Here is a 25,733-nt window from a genome sequence, read left to right as displayed (position 1 = left end):
CCCAGCACTCATGAGGCAGAAACAGTAGCTCTCTCGAATTCAAGGCCAATCTAATCTACATAGTGAGATCCACTCAAGAAAATAAGTAATAAATAAATTGATGAGAAAGTAGATAATAAGGGATAAAGAAAACCATTGGAGTTGTGAAAAACAGATAATAAAAATTCATTGAGTTATAACTTTTTCCCGTCATTGTGAGAGCCAGGATGAAACTGTTTCCACGCTACAGTGGCAGGAGGGATGAGCACCGTGGTCACCCGGGAGCTGATTTTCAGTGGTGCACGGCCTCCCTCTGCTCTGTTACCTCCGAGCGCCTCCTCAGCGGGCGCTGTGCGAGGTGTCAGGCGCAGTAAAGCATCCGGAGTCTTTATTTTTGTCTTTTCCAGCACTGAACTCCAGTCAGGAAGATTTGCTCCTGACCCACCCGGAGACTCAGCTGCTTCCGGTAGCACTTCCTGGCTGAGGGTGTGCCGGAGCAGCGAAGCGACGGCGGCTCGCGGGGCCCAATCTTAGTGGCATGTGTCCACCTACAAGAAAGTGAGGGGCGGGCACCGTGGGATGCAGGTAGCCAGGGGAGGATGGAGCCCGAGACCGGCGATCACAGCACGGCCTTCCGCAATCTCCACAGCAGCTCTGGAGAGATGAAGCTGCGGAAGAGGAAGTCCACGCAGTATGTGATCGCTCAGGAAAAGCGCTCTCGGCGCGTTGGTGAGTGCGGAGCTCACCGCAGAGCACAAGGCACCTGGCACCTGGGACTACACAGAATGGTGGAAAAGAGCTCAGGCTTACTGGACAGTATCATCGCTGTGTTGTGCAAACTGTGCTTGGACTTGCCTCAATCCTCCTACCGCACCTAGCACACATAGATTTTAACATAAAATGCCCCCCCCATTACTGTTGGCAACTAAAGAAGAAAATACTCTGCATTCAGCATCCAAGCTGCCTGTACACTGGGAAAAGCAAACTTTGGAGAGCGTTGATCATCAGTAACAGCATTTTTGTGTTGGGCAAAGCAGTTTCTGAACCTTAGCCTCCTCACATGTAAAACAGAGGTTCAGACTAACCAGTGGTTAACAGATTTTGTGTGTGTGTGTGTGTGTGTGTGTGTGTGTGTGTGTGTGTGTGTATTTGTATCTATTTTCACGGTGGTGGGAAGTGTTCGTGCTAAGGACTACACTCTAGAGCCTCAAGCAGGCTAGGCAAAGAGTCCCACCCCTGAGCTAACTCTGAAGCTGGCTCAGTAATCAATTAGAAGATGACCTTTGTGGACATCTTTGAAAGGTCTTAACAGAGCTGGAGTCAAGCCAGGGCATCACACATGGAATTGTAGGGGAAGCAGTCTCACTTTATGCCACACTTACTGCTTTGATTTGCTTTTCAGATCTTCTTGGAGAAAACATTTACCTGGTCTTGTTTACCATTGCTCTGCGAATATTTAACTGCTTCTTAGTCCAGACAAGTTTTGTTCCTGACGAATACTGGCAGTCTCTGGAAGTTGCACACCACATGGTTTTCAGATATCCTTTATGGTTTCTTTCCACCCTGAGTGTGTATTCATCCTAGGAGCTCAGTTCATGATTATGTGTTTTCAATATTTCTTTGAAATAGTTTCAGCTCAACCAAATATGCTGATATTTATTGTATGTCTTCCTTTGACACAGACTTGACAAAACAAAGAGAGAGAAACACACACACACACACATACACACAAGAAAACATAGGTAGGCATGGTGTCATACACCTTTAATCTTAGCAGACAGGCAGATCTCTGAGTTCAAGGCCAGCATAGTCTATAGAGTGAGTTCTAGGACAGCCAGGGCTACACAGAGAAACCTTGTCTCAAAAACCAACAAACAAAACACCAACAAAAACAACACAACAACAACAAACACCCCAAAACTTGACACTGCCTTTAGTGTATATACCTACAATGAATTATAGTCAAATGATATAGATAAAGTAAAAAACTCAATCCTTCCCAACATTTGGGAGGCTGAAGCAGCAGGATTGTAAGTTCAAGGATAGCTTAGCCTAGTCTGTTTCAAAACAAAGCCAGGTCCCTGGGATGGCTCAGCTAGTAAAAGCATGTGAACTTGGCTACCTTAGTCCTGTCCCTAAGACTCACATAAGAGTGGATAGAGGGACTGGGAAGATTTCTCAGTGACTAGAGCTGCTCTTAACCACTGAGGACCAGGCTCTTCCAGAGGACCAAAGTTCAGTTCCCAGCACCCACATGGAGGCTTTTAACCATCCTGCTTCTAGGGCATTTGATACCCTCTTCTGGCCTCCATGTGCGTCAGGCATACACATGTTGCGCAGAACATACATGTGCACACACATACACATAAAATTTTTTAAATGAAAAGAGAGCCAATTCTATAGAGTGGCCCTCTGACACTTACCCTTGTATCAACATATGTATCACGCACAGCTACACCCATATACACTGTTTTACCTATATTACAGTTATGTAGCTATATTATATAGTTATATATTAAATGAGAAACACATTTCTACTAACTTGAGGAAATAAAGACTTCAGTTAGCCAAATAGGCAATAAAAAGCTCTGTCTTGGCGCTGCAGAGATGGCTCAGTGGTTAAGAGCACTGACTGCTTTATCCCAAGGACTGGGGTTCGATTCTCAGCAACCACATGATAGCTCACAACGTGTAACTCCAAGATCTGACTTCACATAAGCATACATGCAGATAAAACACTAATGCACGTAAAATAAAAATAAATTATAACAAAAGCTGGGAGATGGTAGCACATGCCTTTAATCCCAGCACTCGAGGGGCTGAGGCAAGTGGATCTCTGAGTTTGAGGCCAGGCTGGTCTAAAAAGCAAGTTCCAAGATAGTCACAGCTACGTGGATGAACCCTGTCTCAACAAAGAAACTTCATTGTCAAGGAATAAAGTATTGTTTTATATATTGAAGTCTAAATAAATTTGCTACAATACTATTGGACATTTAATCCTTAATATTAATAATTATGGCTATTTGACCTGGGAATGGACAGAGAGACTGAGAGGTTACACTTATCCCCTAATCTTTGCAAGCATTTACAAGATTCTGCATCTTCTGGGGAAAGACAGTGTTCAATTACTGGTAAGTTTAAATTAAAATGACTAAAATTGTTGTTAAATCCAGATTTATTCCTTTTTCCGAAGTTACTTGGTAATAACTGAATGACTTCCTTAGTACCACGAAACTTGTTTTTAAAAGTCTATTGTTGCTAAAGTCCAGCCTTATCTGGAAAGCCCAACGTTCCAAAGACACTTTGATGTAGAATTCCTCCATATATTCAAAAAAAAGTAAAGTAAATTTTGAAATAAAAAGGAGGGGCTGGAAAGATGGCCCAAGGTTAAGAGCCTTTGCTCCACAATTATGAAGACCAGAGTTAGGTCCCAGAACCCATGAATCAAGCTGGCTCTGTCCCTGCAATCACCTTTGACCCTAGCTCTCAGGAGGTAGAGACAAGATTATCCCTGGTTGTGCTCCACCCTGCAAAAACTCAGTCCCCCAGGCAGGTCAGTCCCCTGCCTCAAAGGGAACAAATGACAGGGAAAGACAGAAGCACCCTCTGACATCCTCGTGCACACCGACATAAGCACACAAAAGTTAAAGTGTACGAGAAAGTCTATCAGAACTCAGTTTAAAGACAGCACGATAACTATTTTACATAGTGTTTGTTCCTTGGATTTGGTGAGGAAATGTGACACAAAAAAAAACTAAATGGCATGTGTCATCACTGTGCAGTAAGACTTAGTTTCTGGATTACGGATTACCAGCGGCAATTCAGGCGAGGCTGTGCACAGGACCTGAGAAAGGTCTTGTTTTAGGATCCTCTGGGAGAGGGACAGGAGGGAACCAAACCCAAGTTCCTGGACGTGCCAACAGGTTCCACTGAGGCACACCCAGCCCTCGAGGTCTGTTAGGCTGTAGTCCCCTGGAAGCTGGACTGTTACTTTTCAGTCAGAGAAAACCCAGTATTCCAAAGCCAGTCTGATTCTGAGGCACTGCATGGAGCCTAGAAAAGTGAGGTTTGGGATCAGCTTCTTTCTACACAGGGTCATGACTTCTCTTTTGGGTGTCTAAGGCCATCTTGAAAAAACAACAGTTTTCATACATATGTGCCATGCATGCACACACCGACGTGTTGGTGCTGGTAGCCAGAGGAAAGGTTCTGGTCCCCTGGAGCTGGTAGGCACCTGCGAGCTGCCTAACCTGGGTGCTGAGGACTTTATAAACCTGGGACCTCTGGAAGAGCAGCAAGCACTCTTAACCACAGTCCTCTCTCCAGCCCTGGATTCTTAAATTTTTGTTGTTAAGAGCACATGCTATGGAATCTAGCATCGGTCTGAATCCAGGCATTAATGTTAACACGCTCTGTAGCCTTGGGAACATCACCTAACCTCTCTGTGCCTTGATCTCTTCGTGTATTAAACAATGCCTGCCTCAGAGGATTACTGTAAGGAGTGAGCTGATACAGATAGTACCTGCTATGACACCCAGCATATAGTACTATAAATGCTTCACTTAATAAGAAAAGCTATTGTATGCTCACAAAAATAAATATGCTTCTGAAACATAGGTTCAACCCCTACTATTATAAAAGGTGAGGCTGGAGAGATAGAACAGTGGTTAAGAGCACTGACTGTGGGGTTGGGGATTTAGCTCAGTGGTAAAGCGCTTGCCTAGCAAGCGCAAGGCCCCAAGGTTCGGGTCCCCAGCTCCAAAAAAAAAAAAAAAAAAAAAAAAAAAAAAAGAACACTGACTGCTCTTCCAGAGGTCTTGAGTTCAAATCCCAGCATCCACATGGTTGTAATGAGGTCAGATGCCCTTTTCTGGTGTGTCAGAAGACTACTACAGTATAATTATATGTAATAAATAAATCTTTAAAAAAAAAAAAAAGACGTGTGCTACCACTGCCCAGCTTCAGAATTTTTTTTAAAAAGTGAATAATTAGCGTTGTAAGATATACCTAAATATAAAAGTGGGTAAATGGGGTACGGTGCTTCACACCTGTAAACCCCAACACTTGGTGCTGAGGCAGGAAAAACAAAGACAAAACCAGGTAGGCTACAGGGCAAAGCCTTCCCAAATGACAGCTGGGAGGGAGGGAGGGCGGGCCAGCAAGCCAAGCACACTGCAATGGATGGAGATGGAAAGGTGGTTTTCTGTTACTGGTTAGATTTTTTATCTTCATGGCAATTCAGTATGAACCAGGAAGATGTGCTTGACAACCCATTTTCTTTTTAACCAATGAAGATCTGGATTCCCAGACTTGGCCAAGCTCTTCTGTCTGCTGTAGCAGACCTAAGGCTTTACTCCCTCACGAAGCAGCTGGAAAACCAGGAAGTGGCGCGATGGGTGGTAAGTCCAAACACTTCAGACACAGTGTGATATAGAGCATGTGTGGGGTAAATGCTTCCTAAACAGCCGATCCACGGAACTTCCTGGAAAGTCTTCCTTAATTAGAAATATTAAAGTCTGAATGATGTATGCCATCTCCTCACTGTCCCAAGTGGGACAGGCTGAGTCCCAGGAGCCAGCTATGGAAGCCCTTGGGCCTGTAAACTGACAGGGTCCTCATCTCTTTCCTTAGTCATTGGGCACTCTGGAAGCTCCCCCCCCCCTCCCCCGGGCGATCTACCACTGAGCTAAATCCCCAACCCCTGGAAGCTGCTTTTACAGCCTGCCCACCCACCCACCCTCACCCCTGCCCACCCACCCAACCTCACCCGTCCTGAGGCTCTCCTGAAAAATCCCTTTGCATTGAAGCACAGCACTAGATGGAGTGCTGGGAGGAACTAGGCGTGTGCCGTAGAGCATCACCTGGAAAAGCATCTCAACAGCGGCTTTAGTTCTTGTTGTTGTTGGGGGTTTGTTTAGGTTTTTTGTTGTTTTTCTGTTTTTTGAGACAGTGTCTCTCTACATAAGCTCTAACTGTCCTGGAACTCACTATGAAGACCAGGCAGGCCTCAAACTCCCAAGAGATCCATTTGCCTCTGTGTCCTAAGCGCTGGGGTTAAAGGTGTGCCCCACTGGTTTATTCCAAGTCAAGCGACACCCCAGTGGGTGACTGGATTGCACTGAACCACTGTTTCTTTACTTGACTGCGTCCACACAAACCATTTACAAATGTACTGATTTTATCGTTTCTATCAGGAAATACATTCTAAATTCCTAACTTCTCATTCACCAACACATTTCTGGAATATGGAGAAAGGGCTTATTCGTGCAGACATGTATTCGCTCACGTTTTTTTTTTCCTTTTTTTTTTTTTTTTTTTTTTCGGAGCTGGGGACTGAACCCAGGGCCTTGCCCTTGCTAGGCAAGCTCTCACCACTGAGCTAAATCCCCAGCCCCTATCATTCACGCTTTTTAAGATGTGTTTTATCCTCTGTATTTTGAGTCTGTATGTGGTGCCAGTGGAGGCCAGCATTATCCTCTGTATTTTGAGTCTGTATGTGGTGCCAGTGGAGGCCAGCATTATCCTCTGTATTTTGAGTCTGTATGTGGTGCCAGTGGAGGCCAGCGTGGGATCCTGCAGCTGAAGTTACAGGTGTCCATGAGCCCCCTCCCGGGTGCTGGGACCCGAACTCCCATCCTCACACAGAGCAGTAAGTGCTCTTAGCACCTCAGTGTTTTGCTTTTTACATTGTAAAAAGAAAATTAGTTTAGCTGGTTGATTCAGAGACAGGGTCAGCTCCATACCGACTGTTTTGTTTTGTTTTAATGTTTTATATACATTGCCAAAGGTGCACATGAAATGGTAGCAAATATCCCAGCCCACTTTTGAGATCTTCCCTCCGAGTTCTCCTTAAGGAAAAAATCTTTTCTGTCATGTGTATCGGAACCTTTTAAAAAGGCCTCGTAGGAGAACAGGAAGCCACCTGCTGTTTTAACAAGGAGATCCTTCTAAGATGTAGCTTTGTAGACATCTGATACTTTTGTTCTTCAGGGAAACTGATTATTAGCTCGTTTCCAACCTGAAACCAAAGGCCTCCTGACACATCTTCTCTTCTCTTAATTTTTCACCAAAATATATGGGAGCCAGGGCAAAGGCTATAACGTGTGTGAAGCCTTGCCAAAAAAAAGGAAAAAGGAAAAAGAAATAATGGGAAACAGATGCTGACTGGCTCAAGACTAGCAACATTCAGGTCATTCATATATATATATATATATATATATATATATATATATACACATATACACACACACACACACACACACACACACACATATATATATATATATATATATATATAGAGAGAGAGAGAGAGAGAGAGAGATGCTCTGAAAGCACTACCGACTTTATATACATATATGACGACGATGACAAGGAGAAAGAAGTAGGGCAGCATTTCCAAAGCAAGGTCAGTAGATGCTCAGGATAGCTGATTCCAGGCCACTGTAAGGTATGAGGTAGAGCGCTGCCTGGATGATCTAGTGAGAACTTTCAATGTTCTATAAACTCCACTCTTACTGTCCGTGTTTCGGGTATTTCATTAACAAGAAGTAAGAGTCAGTCAAGTGCAAGCCATCAGGAAGCCCTGAGAGCACTACCAGCTTAGCATAAAAAATACAAACCTGGCATTGGCTCGAGGGTGGCACGGGCTAAGAACAGTGTTTGGCCATGGCTACAGCATGTGGGCTGGTCGAACACTTAGTTTCCCACTTCCCGCTGTAGCCATACTGACTGCCGACTTGTTAGTTTTTCTGCCAGCTGTGCTCCTGGTTCACGTGGTACTGCTGTACCCGGACCCTCACAAACACCATGGAGACTGCCCTCACTGTCATCGCCCTTTTCTACTATCCTCTGGAAGGCTCAAGGTCCAAGAACAGGTAAGACAGCCATTACTGTTAATAAATGAGGACAAAAGTCTAAGAAGTGCTTTGGAAAACCCTAAGTGTCAACGTGTCACGTCCAGTAAACATGGGACTTAGAAGAAACAACGGTCTTTCAATAAGTATAACAGGAAACCAGAAACAGTCACCCTGCATGGTGAATCTAATAAAAGGGATGGGTACAAAGTGTAGAAATGCTTAAGAAATCCTGTAGTACTTACTGAAGTAGCAGTCTCTTATCAGTGGGCTCCAAAGACTAGAAGAAAGTACCCGGATCCTTGTAAAACTCTCCTTGAAGGTCCCCTGGGAGCCTGGCCTGGCTATCCTTTAGCAGTGGCAAGGAGTTGGCCAGGAGAATAAATAATCCTCACTCATACTGTGGCTGCCTTCTGGTTCCCTAAAGCAATCAGAAGCAAGGCAGGCTTAAGAGAGTCCCTGCAGGTCTGCTAACCAGCATGGGAGAACAGGTTAAGCAGATTAGTTTTGTCTTTTTTTTCTTAAGATTTATTTTATTTATGAGTACACTGTAGCTGTCTTCAGGCATCGGACCCCATTGCATACAGATGGTTGTGAGCCACCCTGTGGTTGCTGGGAATTGAACTCAGGACCTCTGGAAGAGCAGTCAGTGCTCTTAACCACTGAGCCATCTCTCCAGCCCGGTTAAGCAGATCAGAATGGCAAAAAAGCAAAACCTAGACCAAGCATCAAGGAGGGCTGAGCAGGAGCATGGAGCAGAGAGAGCTGCTGGTGTGGGGAGCAAGTGAGTGGAGAGAGGAGGGAGCAGGGTGAGGCTGGGACGGGACCAGGCCCTTCTCCACACCTTGGGTTTTATTCTACACACAGAAAATCATGAGAGTCAAATGGGATTTCAGAACAATGCACAGAAAGCTGGGTATGCTGGCTCAACCTTTAGTCCCAGCACTCAGGAGGCACAAAACAGACACATCCCTGAGTCTGAGCCCAGCCTCGTCTGAGGAGGAACTTCCAGGACAGTCAGGGGCACCTAGAGAGCCTGCCTCAAAAACAGAAAAAGGATTGTGTTGGATGGGAGAGAGAGAGGCTTGCGAAGCACACCAACAAGCCAGAGTACACTCCCTCTTCCTGAACAAAAATCTTTAGATAAAATAATTTTCCTGTTTTGTTTTGTAAGACGGCCTCACAGTGTAGTCCTGGTTGTTCTGGTTCTGGAACCCGGCTGGCTGCAAACTTACAGAGAAGAAGCCTGCATCTGCCTCCCCAGTGCTGTGGTTAAAGGACTAACATTATTTCTGCATTAGACTTGGGTTCCTATGATGGGGGCTACGTAAGGGGAAAGTAAAGAGACAGGAAATGGGCTTCTCAGTGTGCTCTCCTGAGCCTGGGAGAGAATTAGAATACTTCAGTCGTGTAAGATAATTAGGGGATGTAGACTCCAAGGCAGTTTGGGGAACGGGCTGTTTTATTGTGCTTTGTAGCCTAGGGTCTCTAACTCCTTTATCACCATGAGACCTAGCCAGGCCTTGGGCACTTGTGGTCTCACCACCCATTGCTCAACTTTCTCTGCGTGTAACATTCAGTTTGAGAAACTCTGGGTAGGTCTGTTAAAACGTCATGACCCCATGTGGGCACAGTGGCCGCATACTTTTGTAATGCCAACACGGGAAGCAGAGACAGGAGGATCAGAAGTTGAAATCTAGCCTCTTCTCTATAGCAACTTTGAAGTCAGCCCGGGCTATGTAACAGACAGCTCGGGCATGGCTATAATCCCAGCGCTTGGGAGACCCACTAAACTGCTGAACCTCACCTTGAACTCATGATCCACCTGCCTCAGTCTCTGGACCCTCACACGTGTTTACACACAACCTTATGTGTGCATGTGTGTATGCATGTGCATCTTTCAAATAAGTATAATTTACTTAATTTTGAAAAAAAAAATGTAATACCTTCCTTGTGAGTGGTGCTGGGGTCAGACCCAGGGCCCTGCATACTCTTCTGTCAGGCTACCTCTCCGCTTCACAAGGTCACATCACTGCATAAATAATGCCATTCCCTTAAACATCTGCACTGTCTTCTTATTGTCTCGCAGTGAAAATAGCCGGCTGACTTCAAGCTCAGTCTCCCAGTGTCCCTGTAACGAGCTTTCCTTGCTCCTAGTGTCAAGTACTCGCTCCTGGTGGCACTTGCTTGTGTGGTCCGCCCCACAGCACTTATCCCGTGGGTGCCGTTACTCTTCAGACATCTCTACCAAGAACAGAGAAAGCTCCACCTGATGCTGCATCATTTTTTACCCGTAGGGTAAGTCTGGCTGTGGTGCCATCTACAACATCTTATTAAGACTGTAAGGAGGATACTTTATCTCTCCTCTAATTACTGTATAAAATGTCTCAGGAAAGTTCCAACTTAGTGTTTTCTATTCTTTCCACATGAGTGTGTGCATGCTGAAAGGCGTATGTAGAGGTCAGAGCACAATGTCTGTGGAGGGGGTTCTCTCTGCAGTAGTTCCAGGAATTGAACTCAGGTCACCAGGCTTTTGCTGCAAGCACCTCTACCCACTGAGCCATTTCATTGACCCAGTCAGTATTCTATTTTAGGTGTCTAGATTCGTGACACTGATTAACTGTATTATACTTCAGTGAAACAAAAATGTCTATTTCTTAGAATTTCCACACTTTATTTCCTAAAATTTTCTATTGTATTTGTATAGGACCTAGAACAGTTCTGCTCGTATGACCTCATGATCGTTTTAGACTTAAGTGATGCGACTGTTATTGTATAGGAAATAGAAACATGGAGAAATTTAAAATTAGCAAAGCCAGTGAGCTGGTGACATAAAACAGGAACCGTTAAACAGGATGTGAGTACCCAGCTATGAAGCCCAGCACAGCATCGTGAAGAAAATTCAAACTATCTCCTGAGCCTATGCTCGGCAGTGCAGAGGTTTGCCATCTCCCTCCGCTTTCGGAGTAACCAGGATTGCAGACTCCTGTGTGAGGCCCGGCCTCTAGGGGAGTGACAGGGATTGAGCCAGCTCCCCCGTATTCTGGCCTTTAAAGGAACGCAAAAGACTAAAGATCTTCAGGGGAAAGGATTAGGACATACAGTGACTAAGGTGACAGAAATATCACAAAGACAAACAGACCAGTTGGAAGACTGGGTTCCACAACAGAAAATCATGTTGCTCTTTCTTATTTACTTGTTCATTCATTTGTTTTTGAGACGGGGTCTTGTGGGTCCGAGTTCCTCCCTGCAGTTGGGCTTGGAGGCTGGGGAGGCAAAGCCAGGGAGTTTGACTGTAGTCACCCCAAGCTGCTGTTGGGTGTGTTCCGGGCTTTAGGGAAGCTCTCTTGGGGTGGGAAATGCAGTCTGAGAACCTGAAGCTTGTATTCCCTGACTTTGGTGGGCCTCCAGTCGCTGCTGGAGGACTGCACAGAGAAGTCAGGAACAAAAGTATGGGGGAGAAGGGGTCCCCAGGCCCGTGATGAGGCTGGGGCCAGGCCTTGGTGGTTCTCAGACTCTTGGACACCCAGGTGCTGCTGAGAGCCTGAAATGGAAGAGACCTTCGAGCTGAGGAGGCCAGGGCCCCGGGGCTGGGGACAGGAGAGCACCAGCTTAGCTCAGTTGTCATTGTCCTTAGCTTGGTGGTGGTTGAGGCTGGGAGTGCAGAGAGGCCTTCTACGGAAGGGAGGCTTAGGTAGGAGAAGGCCTTCTCCATGCTCCCCATGACAGTGGTAGATGAGACAGTCCTCGGTTCCAAACTGTTTTTGTTGTTCATCGTGGAAAATGGATGCCTACCTACTTCGAAGGTGGACCTGAGATTAAATACCCTTTGCAGAGAGGAATATGTCTGGGAAGGGGAGCTTATTGGCTAAACCCTCCGGACCTCTAGGTGCCTCATTAGCATGAAGAACTCTGTTCTTGACCTACATGACCACAGGTCATATTTCCTTCTGTGATAAGTGTTCCAGGCCAGGAATCTGGCAGGGAGCAGGGAGGCGCCTACCATCTCAGGTGTTTACCACGGAGTTTCCAGGGTCTCAGACCTGCTCTACCTTACCAAGCTTTCCTGGCATGGTTGACTGTCCCACAGCCCCTCCTTTTCATTTTAATAAAGGTGTCAGTGGAGTGACTGTCTAGTGTTATTTGTAGTGAAATTTACATGGGCAGAAGCATCAAAATAAAACACAACCTAAGCCAGAGGGGTAGTGAGGGGTGGGGGCTAGGGAATCAAGGGATTTTTTAACCAATTAATTGTTCAGTAGATTGTACAGTTTGTGAGGGTGTTAACATCAGTTTTAAACATTTGCTTAATCTATATAGACATCATTTTCCCCTACTTTCATGTAAATTCCTCCAAGTTCCATAGCCATTTGACCTTGGCAGGGAGTTCATCAGTCACTTGACGGTCTCGGAAGTCTTCAGCCAGATGAGGTGTCTGGACGGCTTCATTGCCCCAGGCAGGTCCAAGGAGAAGGCCGGGCAGCGCTGTCTTTTTTTTTTTTTTTTGGTGGGGGTGGGGGGGGGGGGGGGGGGGGGGTGGGGGGGATAAACCAGTAGAGAAGCAGAGCCGCAGCAGAGGGATGCCTGTGCATGCGTGGGGTGGGTAGTGTGTGTTAAGCCTGTAGTAGTTTGCTTGGGAGTTCATTGTGCTCTGTTGTTAGGGTCCTAGAAAGAGCAAGGGTGTTTGAGGCTTTTGGTCCTGGAAGGCATCCTTTAAGTTGAGAGTTACCTGTGTTGTATTAGGGAAAGCAGAGGGAAGAGTTGAGGATTTATCTGCTTCGGATGGCTGAGGAGGAAAATATCACGTTAATTATGTATCTGGGATAGGCAGTAACAGCTTGTCTGCAAAAGGAAATTGGTTCTTAATTTAGGATTGAATAATAGTTATCAGCACAATTGGTTTGACCTGTGAGAGTAGATTAAATATGATTTTTGAACCTTAAAAGAAATTTTAAACAAATTGAAAAAAATTCGGACAATTTTAGGACAAAAATTAGGACAATACTAGGGAAGAAAATAAAAGTTTAAAGAAGCATGAAAATTTTGGGTTAAAAGTCTTGATGAACATTGTTTTAGGTGTTCCTGTTAGACTGAAAATTTTTGGGATAAGAGTTTCAGGTGTGTTTTTCTGAATTCTCAGCAAGATCTTATCGTCTTTGGGGGCAGGTAGGGTGGGACCTTTCTCCTAGGTGGAGAGGGAGGGGTCTGCTGTCACTCCTATAGGCAGAACCAGAGTGAGTGAGACAGCACCCATAGCTGTGCTCTGTCTCTCTAGCCGCACCGGCAACCGCCCAGGGCCCAGGGCTCCTCCTGGGCGCCAGTTGCTGGTCTGTGCACCAGACGCTATCTGCTAACCACAGAGGTCTATGGCGAGCCCCTGAGGGAGCATTCAAGCCAAGGGGAAAGGGTGCAAGGGCCCAGAAGGCAAGCAGGTCTGTTTTTAGGTCTGCACCATGGAGCGGTGGGCAGCTGGGCTGTTGCTGGGACCGCCGCTGGAATGGAGGCCTGGGTTCAGGCTGGCAGGCGGGGGAAGGTAGAGAGAGAGCTCTAGGCATGTGCTACGGTCTGGAACTGGAGAGAGGAGGCTCATCACTGCTGTAGCAGGACGAGTTTAGTCCAAAATTAGATTTGGAGAGTATAACTAAGAATCAAAGGGGCGGGTAACCAGGAGCAGAGGCAAAGCATTAAGGTGATGAGAGCAAGGGGAGTGGGTATCGGGAGAGAGGGAGAAAGGCGTCAGGGAGAGACAGAAAGAAAAGCCTGAGTCTTCTGAGCAAGTGTCAGTGGTCTGTTTAATCTGCAGTTCGGATGTGGGACTGAGTAGGTCGCTAGCTCGGTATGCTTCACCACGGCAAGCTAACCACAGAGGTCTATGCGCGAGCCCCTGAGGGAGCATTCAAGCCAAGGCGAAAGGGTGCAAGCAGGGAGGGGAAGTGCAACTGCAGCCACTCTGGTGTTGCTACTGACCCTGCTGCCAATGTTGCTTCCAGATGTTGAGCTATCTGCGTTGAGCCGAGCTAGCAGACGGTTGGCTAGCAAGGGAGGTGCAGGGGAGTTTCTGGCAGCAGAAGCTTCGGGAAGGCGTTATGTTCTTCTCACCTTTACTCCTTCTGGATAGGATCTTTCTATACAGTTTTGGGGCGGGTTGGGGTCTGACAGCAGGCGCTTCCTATTGGCTTGGTCTGAGGTGTTCTGGATGCCTCATCTGCGTGTGGAGGGGCTCAGGGGTTGCTGACCCTATGTGACTGATGGTCTCAACTCTCTCTAAGGTGGGGGGTGGGTGCTGTGGCTACCTGACAGGGACCTGGTGTCTGGAGCAGGTGAAGCTCCTACTGTCCCTTTGGGCCCTGGGGCTTCCACTCCACCTCAATCTTACCAAGCTTCTTCTCCCAGTCCACTGCCCTGCCCCACAAGTCTCCTTGCGCAGGCCTGCCTCTATTTTCTGAATGCTGGCAGTAACCCTGTGTCCCACAAGTCCCAGCCTGTTTTGTCTTGTTTTTGAGACAACCTTACCACAAAGCTTTGGCTGGCCGTGAACTTGCTGTGTTAGCCAGGCTGGCCTTGAACTCAGACCCCTCCCTCCATCTCCCAAGTTCTAGAATAATGGCCTTGAACCAGCATGCTGAACTATCTTAGAAAAAAAATGTTGAGAGGGCTGGAGAGGCGGCTCTTCCAGAGGTCCTAAGATCAATTCCTAGTAACTACATGGTGGCTCACAACCATCTATAATGGGGTCCGATGCTCTCGTCTGGTGTGTCTGGAGACAGCAACAGTGTAGTCACATACAATAAATAAATAAATCTTTAAAAAAGAAAAAAAGTTGAACCTACTTCCCACCATAAGTTTGAAGAAAATCTCCAAGAAAAACATAGATCTCACTGTAAAGGTGAAACACCAGCGTCCCTGCCAGGCTGACAGCGACTTCCATGACCAGAGCTTCCCCAGGCAGAACAGAAAACTTTTGAAAAGATACTTTTTTGGGGTTGGGGATTTAGCTCAGTGGTAGAGCGCTTGCCTAGGAAGCGCAAGGCCCTGGGTTCGGTCCCCAGCTCCAAAAAAAGAACCAAAAAAAAAAAAAAAAGATACATTTGAGTGGTTAAGGCCCTTTGTGCTGGAGATATGGCTCAATGACAGACTACTTACACACTGACCCCAGCTCTGCACAAAACTGTGAAGAGAGTGGAAGGGCAAGCTATGGACCAAATCTTCATCGTATATGATCAATCAAACCTCATGTCCAGAGAGGACACAAAACAGAAAACTGTAAGAACAGGGTGACTTGAAACAAACCATGAAAAACTCTACCAGCTACTTCAAGTAATATCCAGTTTGGGAGCTGGACTCATGGTGGTTTTTAAAAAAACAAAAACAGGCAGTTGTTGCTCCTGCAAAGGATCCAGGGTTAGTCCTTGGCACCCACACAGAATTCCGACTGTCCAGAACTTCAGTCTCAGGGGATCCAACACCTTCTTCTGTTGGGGTTGGGGCTATTATGGAATCAACACCCTTTTAAACCTCTGAGGGCACCAACACTTGTGTGGTGCAGATACATACACACAAAACACTAATACACCTATATAAACCTAAAAAAAAACCCAAAAAACAGATTGCCACTATATCTAAAGTGTTCATCGTACAGGATGTGGCATATGCCTTTAACCACAGTACCAGGAGGCAGAGGCAGGTGGATCTCTGTGAGCTGCAGGCCAACCAGGGTCACATAGTAAGACTCAGTCCCAAAGCACTCAGCTGCGCTCAGTGACTCTCTGCTTGTTTATCACACACAAGACCTTGGGCTCAGTACATTTCAAGAGACAAACCAAGGCCAGGCATGGTGGTACATGCCTTTAATCCCAGCACTCGAGGCAGAGGTGAGGTCCAGGCCCGCCTGGTCTACAAAGTGAGTCCAGGCCAGCCAGAGCTATTACACAAAGAAATCCTGTCTCTAAAAACAAAAGATAAAAATAAAAAAGAGAAAGAACAATAAATCACATAAAATACCCCTTATAATCAAAATGAAATGAAGTTAGATAATTAGCAAACGAAAAAGGTCAATATATAAAAGCGAAAAGACATATTCATGGCCTACAAATCCAAGAAGAAATCGTAAGGCAGAAGAAATGAGACACTATCACTCAAGAGGCTGAGGCCGGAGGGAAACGTCCAAGGCCAACAACAGCAAAACCCCAGAGCCCATTCTGCCGCCCTACACCTTCTTCTCCGTGCTGCCTGCATAGTTCAGGCTGTTACTCTGATTTTTACCAAGTGTTTTTACTCTTTGTAGTTACTCTAACTCTTCCTTACCTAATCAAATCATAGCCATCCTCTAAGCCTGCAGATTTCTGATGATCACCATTTTGGAAAACAAAATTGGTTGCTTATCCTAGTGATATGTCTACTTAACCCAAGTGCATACTGTGAACACTTACATTTGTATGATTTGGTCCAGTATGGTGGCCAACACTTTTAATCCCAGCAGCACTCAGGAGGCAGAGGCAGGTGGATCTGAGTCTGAGGCCAGCTGCTCTACAGAGTGAGTTCTGGTACAGCCAGGACTGCCCACATAGAGACCTTATCTCAAAGACAAAAACAAAACAAAATTATACAGTTGTGGCTCCTTGTTAGCTCTCTGTTGCTGTGATCAAACACTAACCAAAACCAACTTGGGGAGGAAAGGGCTGATTACAGCTTACAAATTGCATCCATTACCCAGGGAGGCCAAGGCAGGAACCTGGAGAGACAGACTGAAGAAAGGAAACTTCTAAGGAATGCTGCTTCCTGCCTGGCTTCCTCTGGCCTGCTCAGCCTGGCCTATGGACCCAATGATGGTTCTGCCCACAGTGGGCTGGGCACTACTTCATCAGCTAATAGCTAAGAAAATGCCACACAGATGTGCCATAGACAGTTACATGGAGACAATTCCTCAACTGAGGTTCTCTCGGGTGTGAAAAGTTGACAACTCATGGGAACTGACACTGTCTGCTGCCAGTGTTCTAAAAAACTAAAAACGGAGTATCTTAAAACAGAATAAAAGCGGTGTGACAATTCACCCACATTAGACATGAACTGCAGCACACAGGAAGCCAGCCCAATCCTAGAAGCATGATGCCGATGAAGCGTCCAGCAGCTCTGAGAGCAGGGCAGCTTATCCCCTGTAATATACTTGGAGCACAGGCCCCTAGCCAACCACAGTCAGGACTTCTTAAACCCTGAGAATTGCGAAACAGTATCTATATTTCTATGTTGACAGATTATCCGAGAATAGAAACAATAGCGGGTTTTGTTGTTTGCTTAAGTGCGTCTTCTCATCTGGTTTACCCAGAGCTGCTGAGCTGGTCAAGCGTTTTTACAGCGGCACTGGTACAACGGCAGTGGCCTGGAGTTAGCTCAGCAGGTTCAAATATGAGTCATTGTTCCACTTTGTTTTTCAGATTCATTACCTTCAGTTTGTCTCTGATAATTGATCGTATCTTTTTTGGCCAAGTAAGTAAAAATTAGATTAAGCTAAATTAGGCTATTTTAACCATTTACTACTGCTCTGACTTTCAGCGTTTGTTTTTGTATTGAATCTGGCTGTGCTGGCCCATGCTCCTCCGTGTAGTGGCCACACCTGTAACCCCCACACCGAGGAGGAGCCCGTAATTGCTGGAGTCCCAGCATCCACATAGGAACTGCTCACAACCGCCTGAAACTGCAGGATCCCTTCTCAGCTCAAAGAGCAATTAGGCATGAGGACACGTGTTCAAGTGCATGCACACACCCAATTAAAGAAAAATCAGTTTAAAAAATTCTTTTCTAATTGGATATAAAACAAAAATATGTGTGATTATTCATAATTTTTGAGATTTACCTTAAACCTTAAAAACTTAGCAGTTTACAAATTAACACTATCAAATACTTAGAAAAACAAGTTACTAACCAGGGCGGTGGTGGCCCACACCTTTAATCCCAGCATTTGGGAAACAGTGGGAGGGGAAACGAAAGAAAGGGGGGTGGTGAGAAAAGACAAACAAGTTGTTAAAGGAACTCATGCCATTATGCAGACTTACTAAAGACTGCCTGAGTTTTTGGATTAAATTCTTATTTAATGCTATAATTCTGTCAAATACTATAAAGCCCTAATCAGTTTTTGATACTAACTTAACTTTTTTCTCTTTCATTTATGCCAGTGGACGCTGGTCCAGTTTAACTTTTTGAAATTTAACGTGCTGCAGAACTTGGGGACGTTTTATGGCTCTCACCCATGGCACTGGTACTTCAGTCAAGGGTTTCCAGTTGTCCTGGGGACCCACTTATCCTTCTTCATTCACGGTTGCTTCCTGGCCCCTAGGAGGCTCAACATACTACTGCTGGCCGTGCTGTGGACACTGCTGGTGTACAGGTAAGACTTTGTTCAGTCGGGCGAATGTTTAAATGTTACTAAGAGATTCTGAAACTACTGAGAAGTTCTCTCTTAGGATCTAGCAGTAGAAATTATGTCAGATGAAAGCACTTATGTGCTGCTCAGGATTTAGTCCTATTCTTACATCCGTCTGACTGTGAAATAAAAATGAGGAACTGGTGAGATGGCTCAGCAGGCAGAGGCACCTCCCACCATACCTGAGGACGAGCAGTGTCACCAGGATCCACATGGTAGGAGACTACTGACACCCACAAGTCCTGGTCCTCTGATCTCCACGTGTGCACAATGCTGTGTGCACCCCACCCACAACACACATGCAAACATTTTAAAACATTTTAAAGAAATGTATTCTTATTCCAGATTTAAGTCATATTAATTGAATAGGTAATATAATTTTTTTCTAAGTGTATTTTGTACATTATAATTCCCCTCTGACATTATTATTTAACACATAATCACATTCTATTTAAAAAGGAGTCTGATTCCTGAGTCTGATACATGGTATAATGCCATGTAACAAATAAAAAAGAATTCAGTGACAAATACTTGAAAAATGAACAGATCGTATAGTTTAAATACATTAATTTCTCATACTAATGTAAAATTAATGTTTTGTCTTAATATCTTTTATTATAGCATGTTGGGCCACAAAGAATTCAGATTTATCTATCCAGTTTTACCATTTTGCATGGTGTTCTGTGGTAAGTATTTTTGGTTAATAAAGAGTAGCTAAGTGAAGCCAGACTTGACAGCACTGCTGTAATCCCGGCCCAGGGGAGGAAAAGGCAGGAGGATCAACCACAAGTCGGGGTGGACTGGGCTTCGACAACAAGATCCTGTCTCAAAACAGCAATAAAACATTAGGAGTCTGTCGATGCCTAAGGAGCTATTTACTTCGAACTAGGCTCAATGAAAACTTCCCTAAACTATTACTGCAGTATTTTCTTTTTTGTAATCTAATGACCTATGGGTGTCTGTTGTCTGGTTATAGAGACAGAGCTGACTTAGAGCTCTCTCTGAGGCCAGACCTGAACTCAAGGGCCAGCCATCCTCTTGCCTCAACCCAAGTGCTTGGATCACAGATGTGAACCACTCTGCCTAGCCCCTAAATGACCTTTTTCTGTATTATAGAAGATAAAAGAATGATCTACTGGACAGTCTACTCTTTTGCCAGGGTAGGAGGTAAGACAGAGTCTGGCTGGCCTGAAACACCCATGCAGCATTCTCACTAAGTCAGAGGCTGGACTTGAACTCCAGACTACCCTGCCTAAGCTTATCCAGCAGTGTGATAGGATGACAGGCTTGCTGTACCATGCAGCTCTCCTTAGAATTATTGAGTCTTTCCCAAACTCTTCAAATCTAAGCCTTACTCCGTTCTTGTGACCTATTTTAACCTGTTTCATGTAATGCCGCTGCCAGCCACGGCTGTGTAGTAGTGACTTTTAATGCCACTAATTCTCATGAGCCACATCTTAGCCATGCTCACTCACACTGACTGGACGGAGCACTGGCAGGGCTGTGTGGGCCAGGCTAGCTGTATGTCGAAGTACATCCACTCCGGAGCCTTCTCACTGCCCATGGGTCAGATGGGGCTTCTTACGCAGTACTTTCAGGATTCCAAGAGAAGAGTGGGAGGGTAGGAGGCCTGGGCCTGAAATATACAGGGTCTTTCACCAGTCTTTGGGTCACGGCAAATCAAAAGCCAGGCCAGATTCAAGAGGTGATTAAAACCCAAGGTTTTTCAGTCTCTAGACTCTAGCCAGATGCCCTCAATGTCCTCTAAGGCTAAGTCTGGATAACAGCATCTAAGTTCCTCATAGTGTGCTCTGTACCTTGGTTTCTGACCTAACAGCCAATGCTGAGGTGCTGATGTACTGCCAACCAGTATTACACGTCACTGGTTTATTCCCAGCCAGCAGAGACCTTGCATCCCACTGAAGAGTGCTGGTTCCGAGTTCCGATCCGCCTGCCAACGTTACTTATGCACTGCTTCAACACAGATTCTGTGTTCTAAGGCCAGGAAAGTGATGCCTGTCTGCACTCCAGCAGCCGAGGCCAGAGGACTGCTGGTTAAAGACAGCCTGGGTTACATGAGTGGCAAGATCCTGTGACAAGGAAAAAATTGCAAACTCCAAAACAACACATCAGCAGGTGTGGTGTAATCCTTGCGCTTGGGAGGTAGATAGAGACTGAAGAAACCAGAGTTCCAGACCATCTTAGTGAGACCTGGGGGCATGAATTCTAGGGATCCAACTCAGGCTTGTGTGGCAAGACCTTTCCCCACTTGCTGGCACCCCTCCCAGTCCTCTTCCCTGGAAGCCACTGCTTCAACCAGAAGATCTTGCTACGTTGCCCAGGCTAGCCTCAAACTTTCGCCCGTCTTGCCTCCGCCTCCCTACTAGGTGGGATTGCTGGGATCACAGACTAGATATTCTCCAGTTAATTTCAGTGTCTGATGTTCACAATTCCGCCACAAGATCTTTCTTGAAAGATTCCGTATTGAGGTTGTGGTCGGTGAAGATACAGCCTATTTCCTTAAGACAACTGCAATGTAAACTTGCTGGTACCTCTGCCTGCGCAGAGGGTAAGATATAGGTCAGCCTTGCCCCTTGCCCTCCTCTACTGGTTCTCCAGCTAAAGCTTTCCTTTTCTCCACCCTTTCCTTTTCTCATGTAAACACCATCACTGACTTACAGCCTTCCTTCCCAGCAATGTTTAAAAATGTAGAGATTAAGTGACCGAACATACTAGAGAAGGTAAGGGGGGGGGGGTCCTTGACCTTTGCTTTTTTTTCTTTCCCCCAAGTCAGGGCTTCTCTGTATAACCCTACTGTCCTGAACTCACCAGGCCGCCCTTGAACTCAGAACTCCGCCTGCCTCTGATGTGTCCCCAGAGACCTTGGGTTTGTGTTCTGTTTTTAGAAGTCCTTGCCACGTGCAGCACAGGAGCTGGAATTACTAAGTGAAAGCTCAGGGCTTCCCACCCTCCCCACGGTGTGAGCCACCTTGGTAAATCACTGCTGGAGAAGACTGGCTGTTCTAACTACTCGACAGAACCTAAAGCCCATGCCAGTAAGGTGACCAGTGCATTTATCAGCACATAACTGTAAGCCCAGTACTTGAGAGGCTGGAGTTTGAAGCCAGCTTGGGCTACACAGTAAAACCCCATTCCAAATCCCACAAACCCACAGGCATACTAAGAGCTGGTTCACATAGAATGGTTTGTATTCCGTGAGATGGAAGCCAAGGCAAGCACCCTGGCACTTAGCACAGCACTTCTTAGGACCAGACAATAGGAGCAAAGCAGGCACTTGAAATGATGCTTATGAGAACTCCATCTCCACATTACATGCAAATAAAAATGCCTACTGGGTGGTGGGATCTAACCGGGTAGGACTGAACAAGCAGTATTGCTCCCTGTTAAGAAAATCATGAATCTTAGTCCAGGCTAGCTGTTTCACTATGTCCTTCCAACTGTCCTGGAATCATTCAAATTTCAGAAATCCCGTTGGAAATCTTAGGATGTCAGATCCCTCGGAGACAGACTACAAGCTAAGAATGAACAGCTATTGTCCACACCGTGCCTTTGACTAGAAGGCTAGACCCTGCCTGAGTGCAGTGGTGGTGAGTGGTCAGGAGTTGACTCGCTTACTGCCTGTTTGACACACAGTTCCACTGCTTCTGTCTGCCTGGGGAATTATACAAATGCACTTGCTGATAACAGGAAACGAGCGCCTGTGCCTCACTGACCCATCCTTCTCCATGCAGGATACTCGCTAGCCCACCTGAAGGCATGGAGGAAGGCAGCTCTGAGCTTCCTGCTCTTGTCAAATGTGCTGCTGGCACTCTACACTGGCCTAGTTCATCAGAGAGGCACGCTGGATGTCATGCATCACATTCAGAAAGTCTGCCCCAGAGGTCCTGACCCAGCTCCGGCCTCAGTATTCATCATGATGCCCTGCCACTCCACGCCTTACTACAGGTGAGGAAGGCAGTTCTGCCTGGGGTCAAGGTCAGCCTGAAAGGACAGAAACTTGGGGTGTTTAACTCTTTTGACCTTTTTTCCACAGCCATGTTCACTGCCCACTGTCCATGCGGTTTCTCCAGTGTCCCCCAGACTTGACTGGAAAAACTCAGTATCTTGATGAAGCAGATACGTTCTACTTAAACCCCTTAGGCTGGTTACAACAAGAGTTTCACAGCAATGCGTCACTCCCCACTCACTTGGTCACCTTCAATGTTCTGGATAAGGTATGTCAACTTGAAATAGTCAGCTCAGTGTTTTCACTAAAAGTCTGCTTCACTGACCCTCTCATCCCCTGTGTGAGTTAGTTCTCTAGTGGCAGAGGCGGCACGGTGCTGGGTGGGGACAGCTCCCCAGCTGCAGCGGGACAATGTGAGCCTGGTCTGTGGAACAGCATGTAATAAAGGGGAGCGTCCTGGTTCAGGCTGCTCTCTCCCTTTCTTTATGCACGCTGACCACAGCCCACAGGAGTGTGCCACCCACGTTCAGGGAAGGTCTTCCCTCAAGTCTTTAAAAACTTACAAACTTAGGAAATGTGCTTCACTGCTCCTGTCCTGTTTCCTCATGTGTATGTGTAGCCAAGTTTCTTATATACATGTGGAAAGGCCAGAGGTTCAAGTCGACCAATGTGGCTTCCTGTCTCTTTCCACCTCATTCTCTGAGCCTGATCTCTCACTAAACCTGGAACATAACAACTATGGCTGGCCACAGCCCCCCAAATCCTATCTCTGCCACACTCAGGTATGTGCCACCATGTCTGGGTTTATTTTTTGAGACAGGGTCTCACAATGTAGCCCTGGCTGTTCTGGAACTCACAGAATCCATCTGCCTCTGCCTCCCAAGTGCTAGGTAGGACTTAAGGCATCTGAACTCAGAGCCTCATGCCTGGTCAGGAACCAGGTGACCAAATGAGCCATCTCTTCTGCCCACCCTAAGGCTGGCCTCAAACTCATAGCGATGTGCCTGCTTCTGCCTCTTGAGTGCTGGGATGAAAGGCATATGACAACTGCCTGGCCTAATAGTTTCTTAATCCAGTAAAGTTGACAAAACGTAATGATCCCAACCCCCATCCTCCATAATTGATCTTTTCCCGAGTACAATCACCCTGTTCTGTAACTCGATAGTAGGATTATCTGCCGCAGTTGCTCCTTTCGCCAGAAATTTTGCTTTGAGAAGGAAAAAGTCACAAAAGAAAAACTGTAATTGGCAACTCTAGAATTCCTTGAAATCGTACTTGGCAAACATGCCTTTATTTACTTGCAGGAGATCCATGCCTTCCTCACCTCAGGGAACTATGAGAGGACTGCTACTTTCTTCCACACTCACTGGCCAGAGCGTCGAACTGGCAGTCACATACATGTCTACGAGCGGAGGTTAGCCAGCAGAGTCAGCACAGGAGGGAACTGAACTGTGAGGACTTCTGCAGAGACGTTGGCATAACTGAGAGAAACTGCAGGTGACTCGTGACATGAGGGGAAGCCACTGGGGACAGATGTACCATACACTGTCCTGAGGCATTCTCAGAGAACATTTAATTCGGCGCCAGACTTGAGAGAGACCTTTAGTTTTCCTCATGGTGCAGTTTATTGTTTCTTCCATAGTATTCAGGTATGCAAGAGTTCACAAGACAAGCCAGCAAGCTCTTCACAAGCCAACAGGCTCTTGAACCCACAGAGAGACAAAAGCATGAGAGTAGAAAACGTTAGAGCGGAGTCCCACCTCAGCTTAAGCCCTGCTGCACACCCACACACGGCACTGACTGCCCTGTGTGAGCCAAGCTTGCTCTAAGCTCAGCTACTCAAACCCAGCCTTGTTTCATGCACAGAATGTCTCATGCCTGGCTTCCTGAAAACTACTGGTTTGTTTGTTTTTTTTCCCAGAGCAAAAAAAAAAAAAAAGTTTTTGTTTTTAATAAACGTAAACTACAGGAAAATGCAAGTTAGTAAGCTTTGCTTTTGCGTAATATAAAGACAGTCACGGGGAGTTCATCCTAATTTCAACATCAAATGAAGTAGAAAGCATCCACATCTCTTAACTTCCTAACTTAACTTAATCACAAATCAGTACTTAGGGTCAAAAGGTAACTGGCCCAGTTCTATCTCGAGATTTGCCGTGTGTCTTCCATTAGCGCGACCGTATTTATACCATTTACCTTCCCTTTTACAAGGCTGTGGATGAAGGTGCTTCTGCTCTTGTTTTCGGTGCCTGGAGTTTTCAATATTTACCATACGTTGCTTTTTATCAGGTCGACTGAAAGTAGTAAACACATTTTTTATCTATGTTAGAGTTCAGTTGTCTAAAAGTAAAAATAACAATGTTTTTCCCCATTAACCTATCTGAACACTGCAGAGAGATAAAATGTAAAATAAAATCCTATTATATTACCAGGGGAGAGGGATATTACTTCAACACTGAAGAAAAAAGGACAGGCGTCAATACGCCTGCACTGGCTGGAAGGGGGGACCTAGCAGGGGATGAGGAGCAGGAATGTAACAATAAAATAATGAGGTGTTTCCGTTATCACTCCAGTAAGAACCAGTCTCGTCTCCATTGGCTTTATCCCTCAGCTGAGATGAATACACATCTTGCAACACAGTCTCCAACTCTCCCCCTCCTCAGTCAAGCGCAGCGAGCAGGCACTGCTCTCTTCACACTCTGCCAGCAGGCTTCTCCACTGCTTAACACGAAGACCTGCGTGCCAGCACCCTGCAGCCCTCAGCTCTAAGCACCTGTCTTGACATCTCTGGGCTCTTGTCACTCTGCACTCGTCTTGATTAGCCTTTTCTATAACCAGCACAGATGTTGGTGTCCCCTACACTAGACCTTCCAGTGGGGACTGACTTATTACCAACCCATCCTCTCCAAAGAATGTCAACAGATCTATCTCCAAAATCAATTTGCTTCCGGTTCCTCTTGCTTAGGACTTCCTTCTGGTATTCTGAGTAGTATCAATAGCCAACTATGAAGTCATTTCAGATACACCCACAACACTTACTTTCTACTTTCCTTACACAAGATATAACTGTCTCACTTTGTGAGTTGTTTAAAATGTATCTTGTCTGCTCCTCACCACCTTTGATGACTTCATTCAGATTCCCATCAGCTTCTCATGTGCAGACCAGCACAGTTGGCTGCATACCTTTCCAATTGACCCTCGTGCTGCTGCCAGTCATCTAAAGGGCTAGGCATCATCCCACCCAGTAACAAGATCCTCCAGAAATTCTCCCTCTCACAAGAAAGATAACTCAGGACAAAAATGGAGACCTTCCTGGTTCATCCCAGCTCACCTGTTTCTGCAAAGTAGTATGTCTTCATTTCTCCATGCCTTTGCAAATGACCTTCTATTCCAGGAAGGACCCTCCTCTAACCAAGTACTAACCCTCACTTCTCTTCCAAAAGCTAGTTTCAAAGCAAGCTTCAATGCAAGGTTACTTCAACCATGAAGATTTTCCAACCATCTCTAGGCTACCTGCGGC

The 25,733-nt window shown here is 46.0% G+C and overlaps 2 protein-coding genes across 6 annotated transcripts in view; one reads left to right on the top strand and one right to left on the bottom strand.

Moving 5' to 3' along the window:
- Positions 1-469: 469 nt before the first annotated feature.
- On the top strand, positions 470-24,642 carry Pigb (phosphatidylinositol glycan anchor biosynthesis class B). Its single transcript, XM_032911554.1, has 12 exons — positions 470-708; positions 1,382-1,517; positions 2,993-3,110; positions 5,274-5,378; positions 7,723-7,853; positions 9,990-10,130; positions 17,264-17,315; positions 18,002-18,213; positions 18,871-18,935; positions 22,002-22,215; positions 22,304-22,484; positions 23,521-24,642. Exons 1-12 carry the CDS (start codon positions 579-581, stop codon positions 23,662-23,664), a joined length of 1,629 nt encoding a protein of 542 aa, XP_032767445.1. The 5' UTR covers positions 470-578; the 3' UTR covers positions 23,665-24,642.
- The window catches only part of Ccpg1 (cell cycle progression 1), a 31,798-nt gene continuing 29,540 nt past the window's right edge, over positions 23,476-25,733 (bottom strand). For 3 of the 5 annotated variants that reach the window (XM_032911547.1, XM_032911550.1, XM_032911549.1), the window contains exon 9: positions 23,476-24,507. In XM_032911547.1, coding sequence (XP_032767438.1) covers positions 24,318-24,507 — 190 coding nt within the window. In that variant the 3' untranslated portion in view covers positions 23,476-24,317. The remainder of the gene's footprint in view (positions 24,508-25,733) is intronic. The other 2 variants (XR_004388877.1, XM_032911548.1) reach the window with 1 other exon arrangement.

This window comes from Rattus rattus, chromosome 8, assembly GCF_011064425.1.
Source record: "Rattus rattus isolate New Zealand chromosome 8, Rrattus_CSIRO_v1, whole genome shotgun sequence".
NCBI classification, from domain to species: Eukaryota; Metazoa; Chordata; class Mammalia; order Rodentia; family Muridae; genus Rattus; species Rattus rattus.
Note: the sequence above shows the minus strand (reverse complement) of the source record. Positions and strands in the feature narration are given on the sequence as shown.

What these genes read in the sequence shown, in the direction of transcription:
- Pigb (XM_032911554.1), top strand. Translation starts at nt 579, where the DNA reads ATGGAGCCCGAGACCGGCGATCACAGCACGGCCTTCCGCAATCTCCAC. An exon ending in AAAGCGCTCTCGGCGCGTTG is followed by an intron (nt 709 to 1,381) that starts GTGAGTGCGGAG and finishes TTTGCTTTTCAG; the next exon opens with ATCTTCTTGGAGAAAACATT. An exon ending in CATCATTTTTTACCCGTAGG is followed by an intron (nt 10,131 to 17,263) that starts GTAAGTCTGGCT and finishes TTTGTTTTTCAG; the next exon opens with ATTCATTACCTTCAGTTTGT.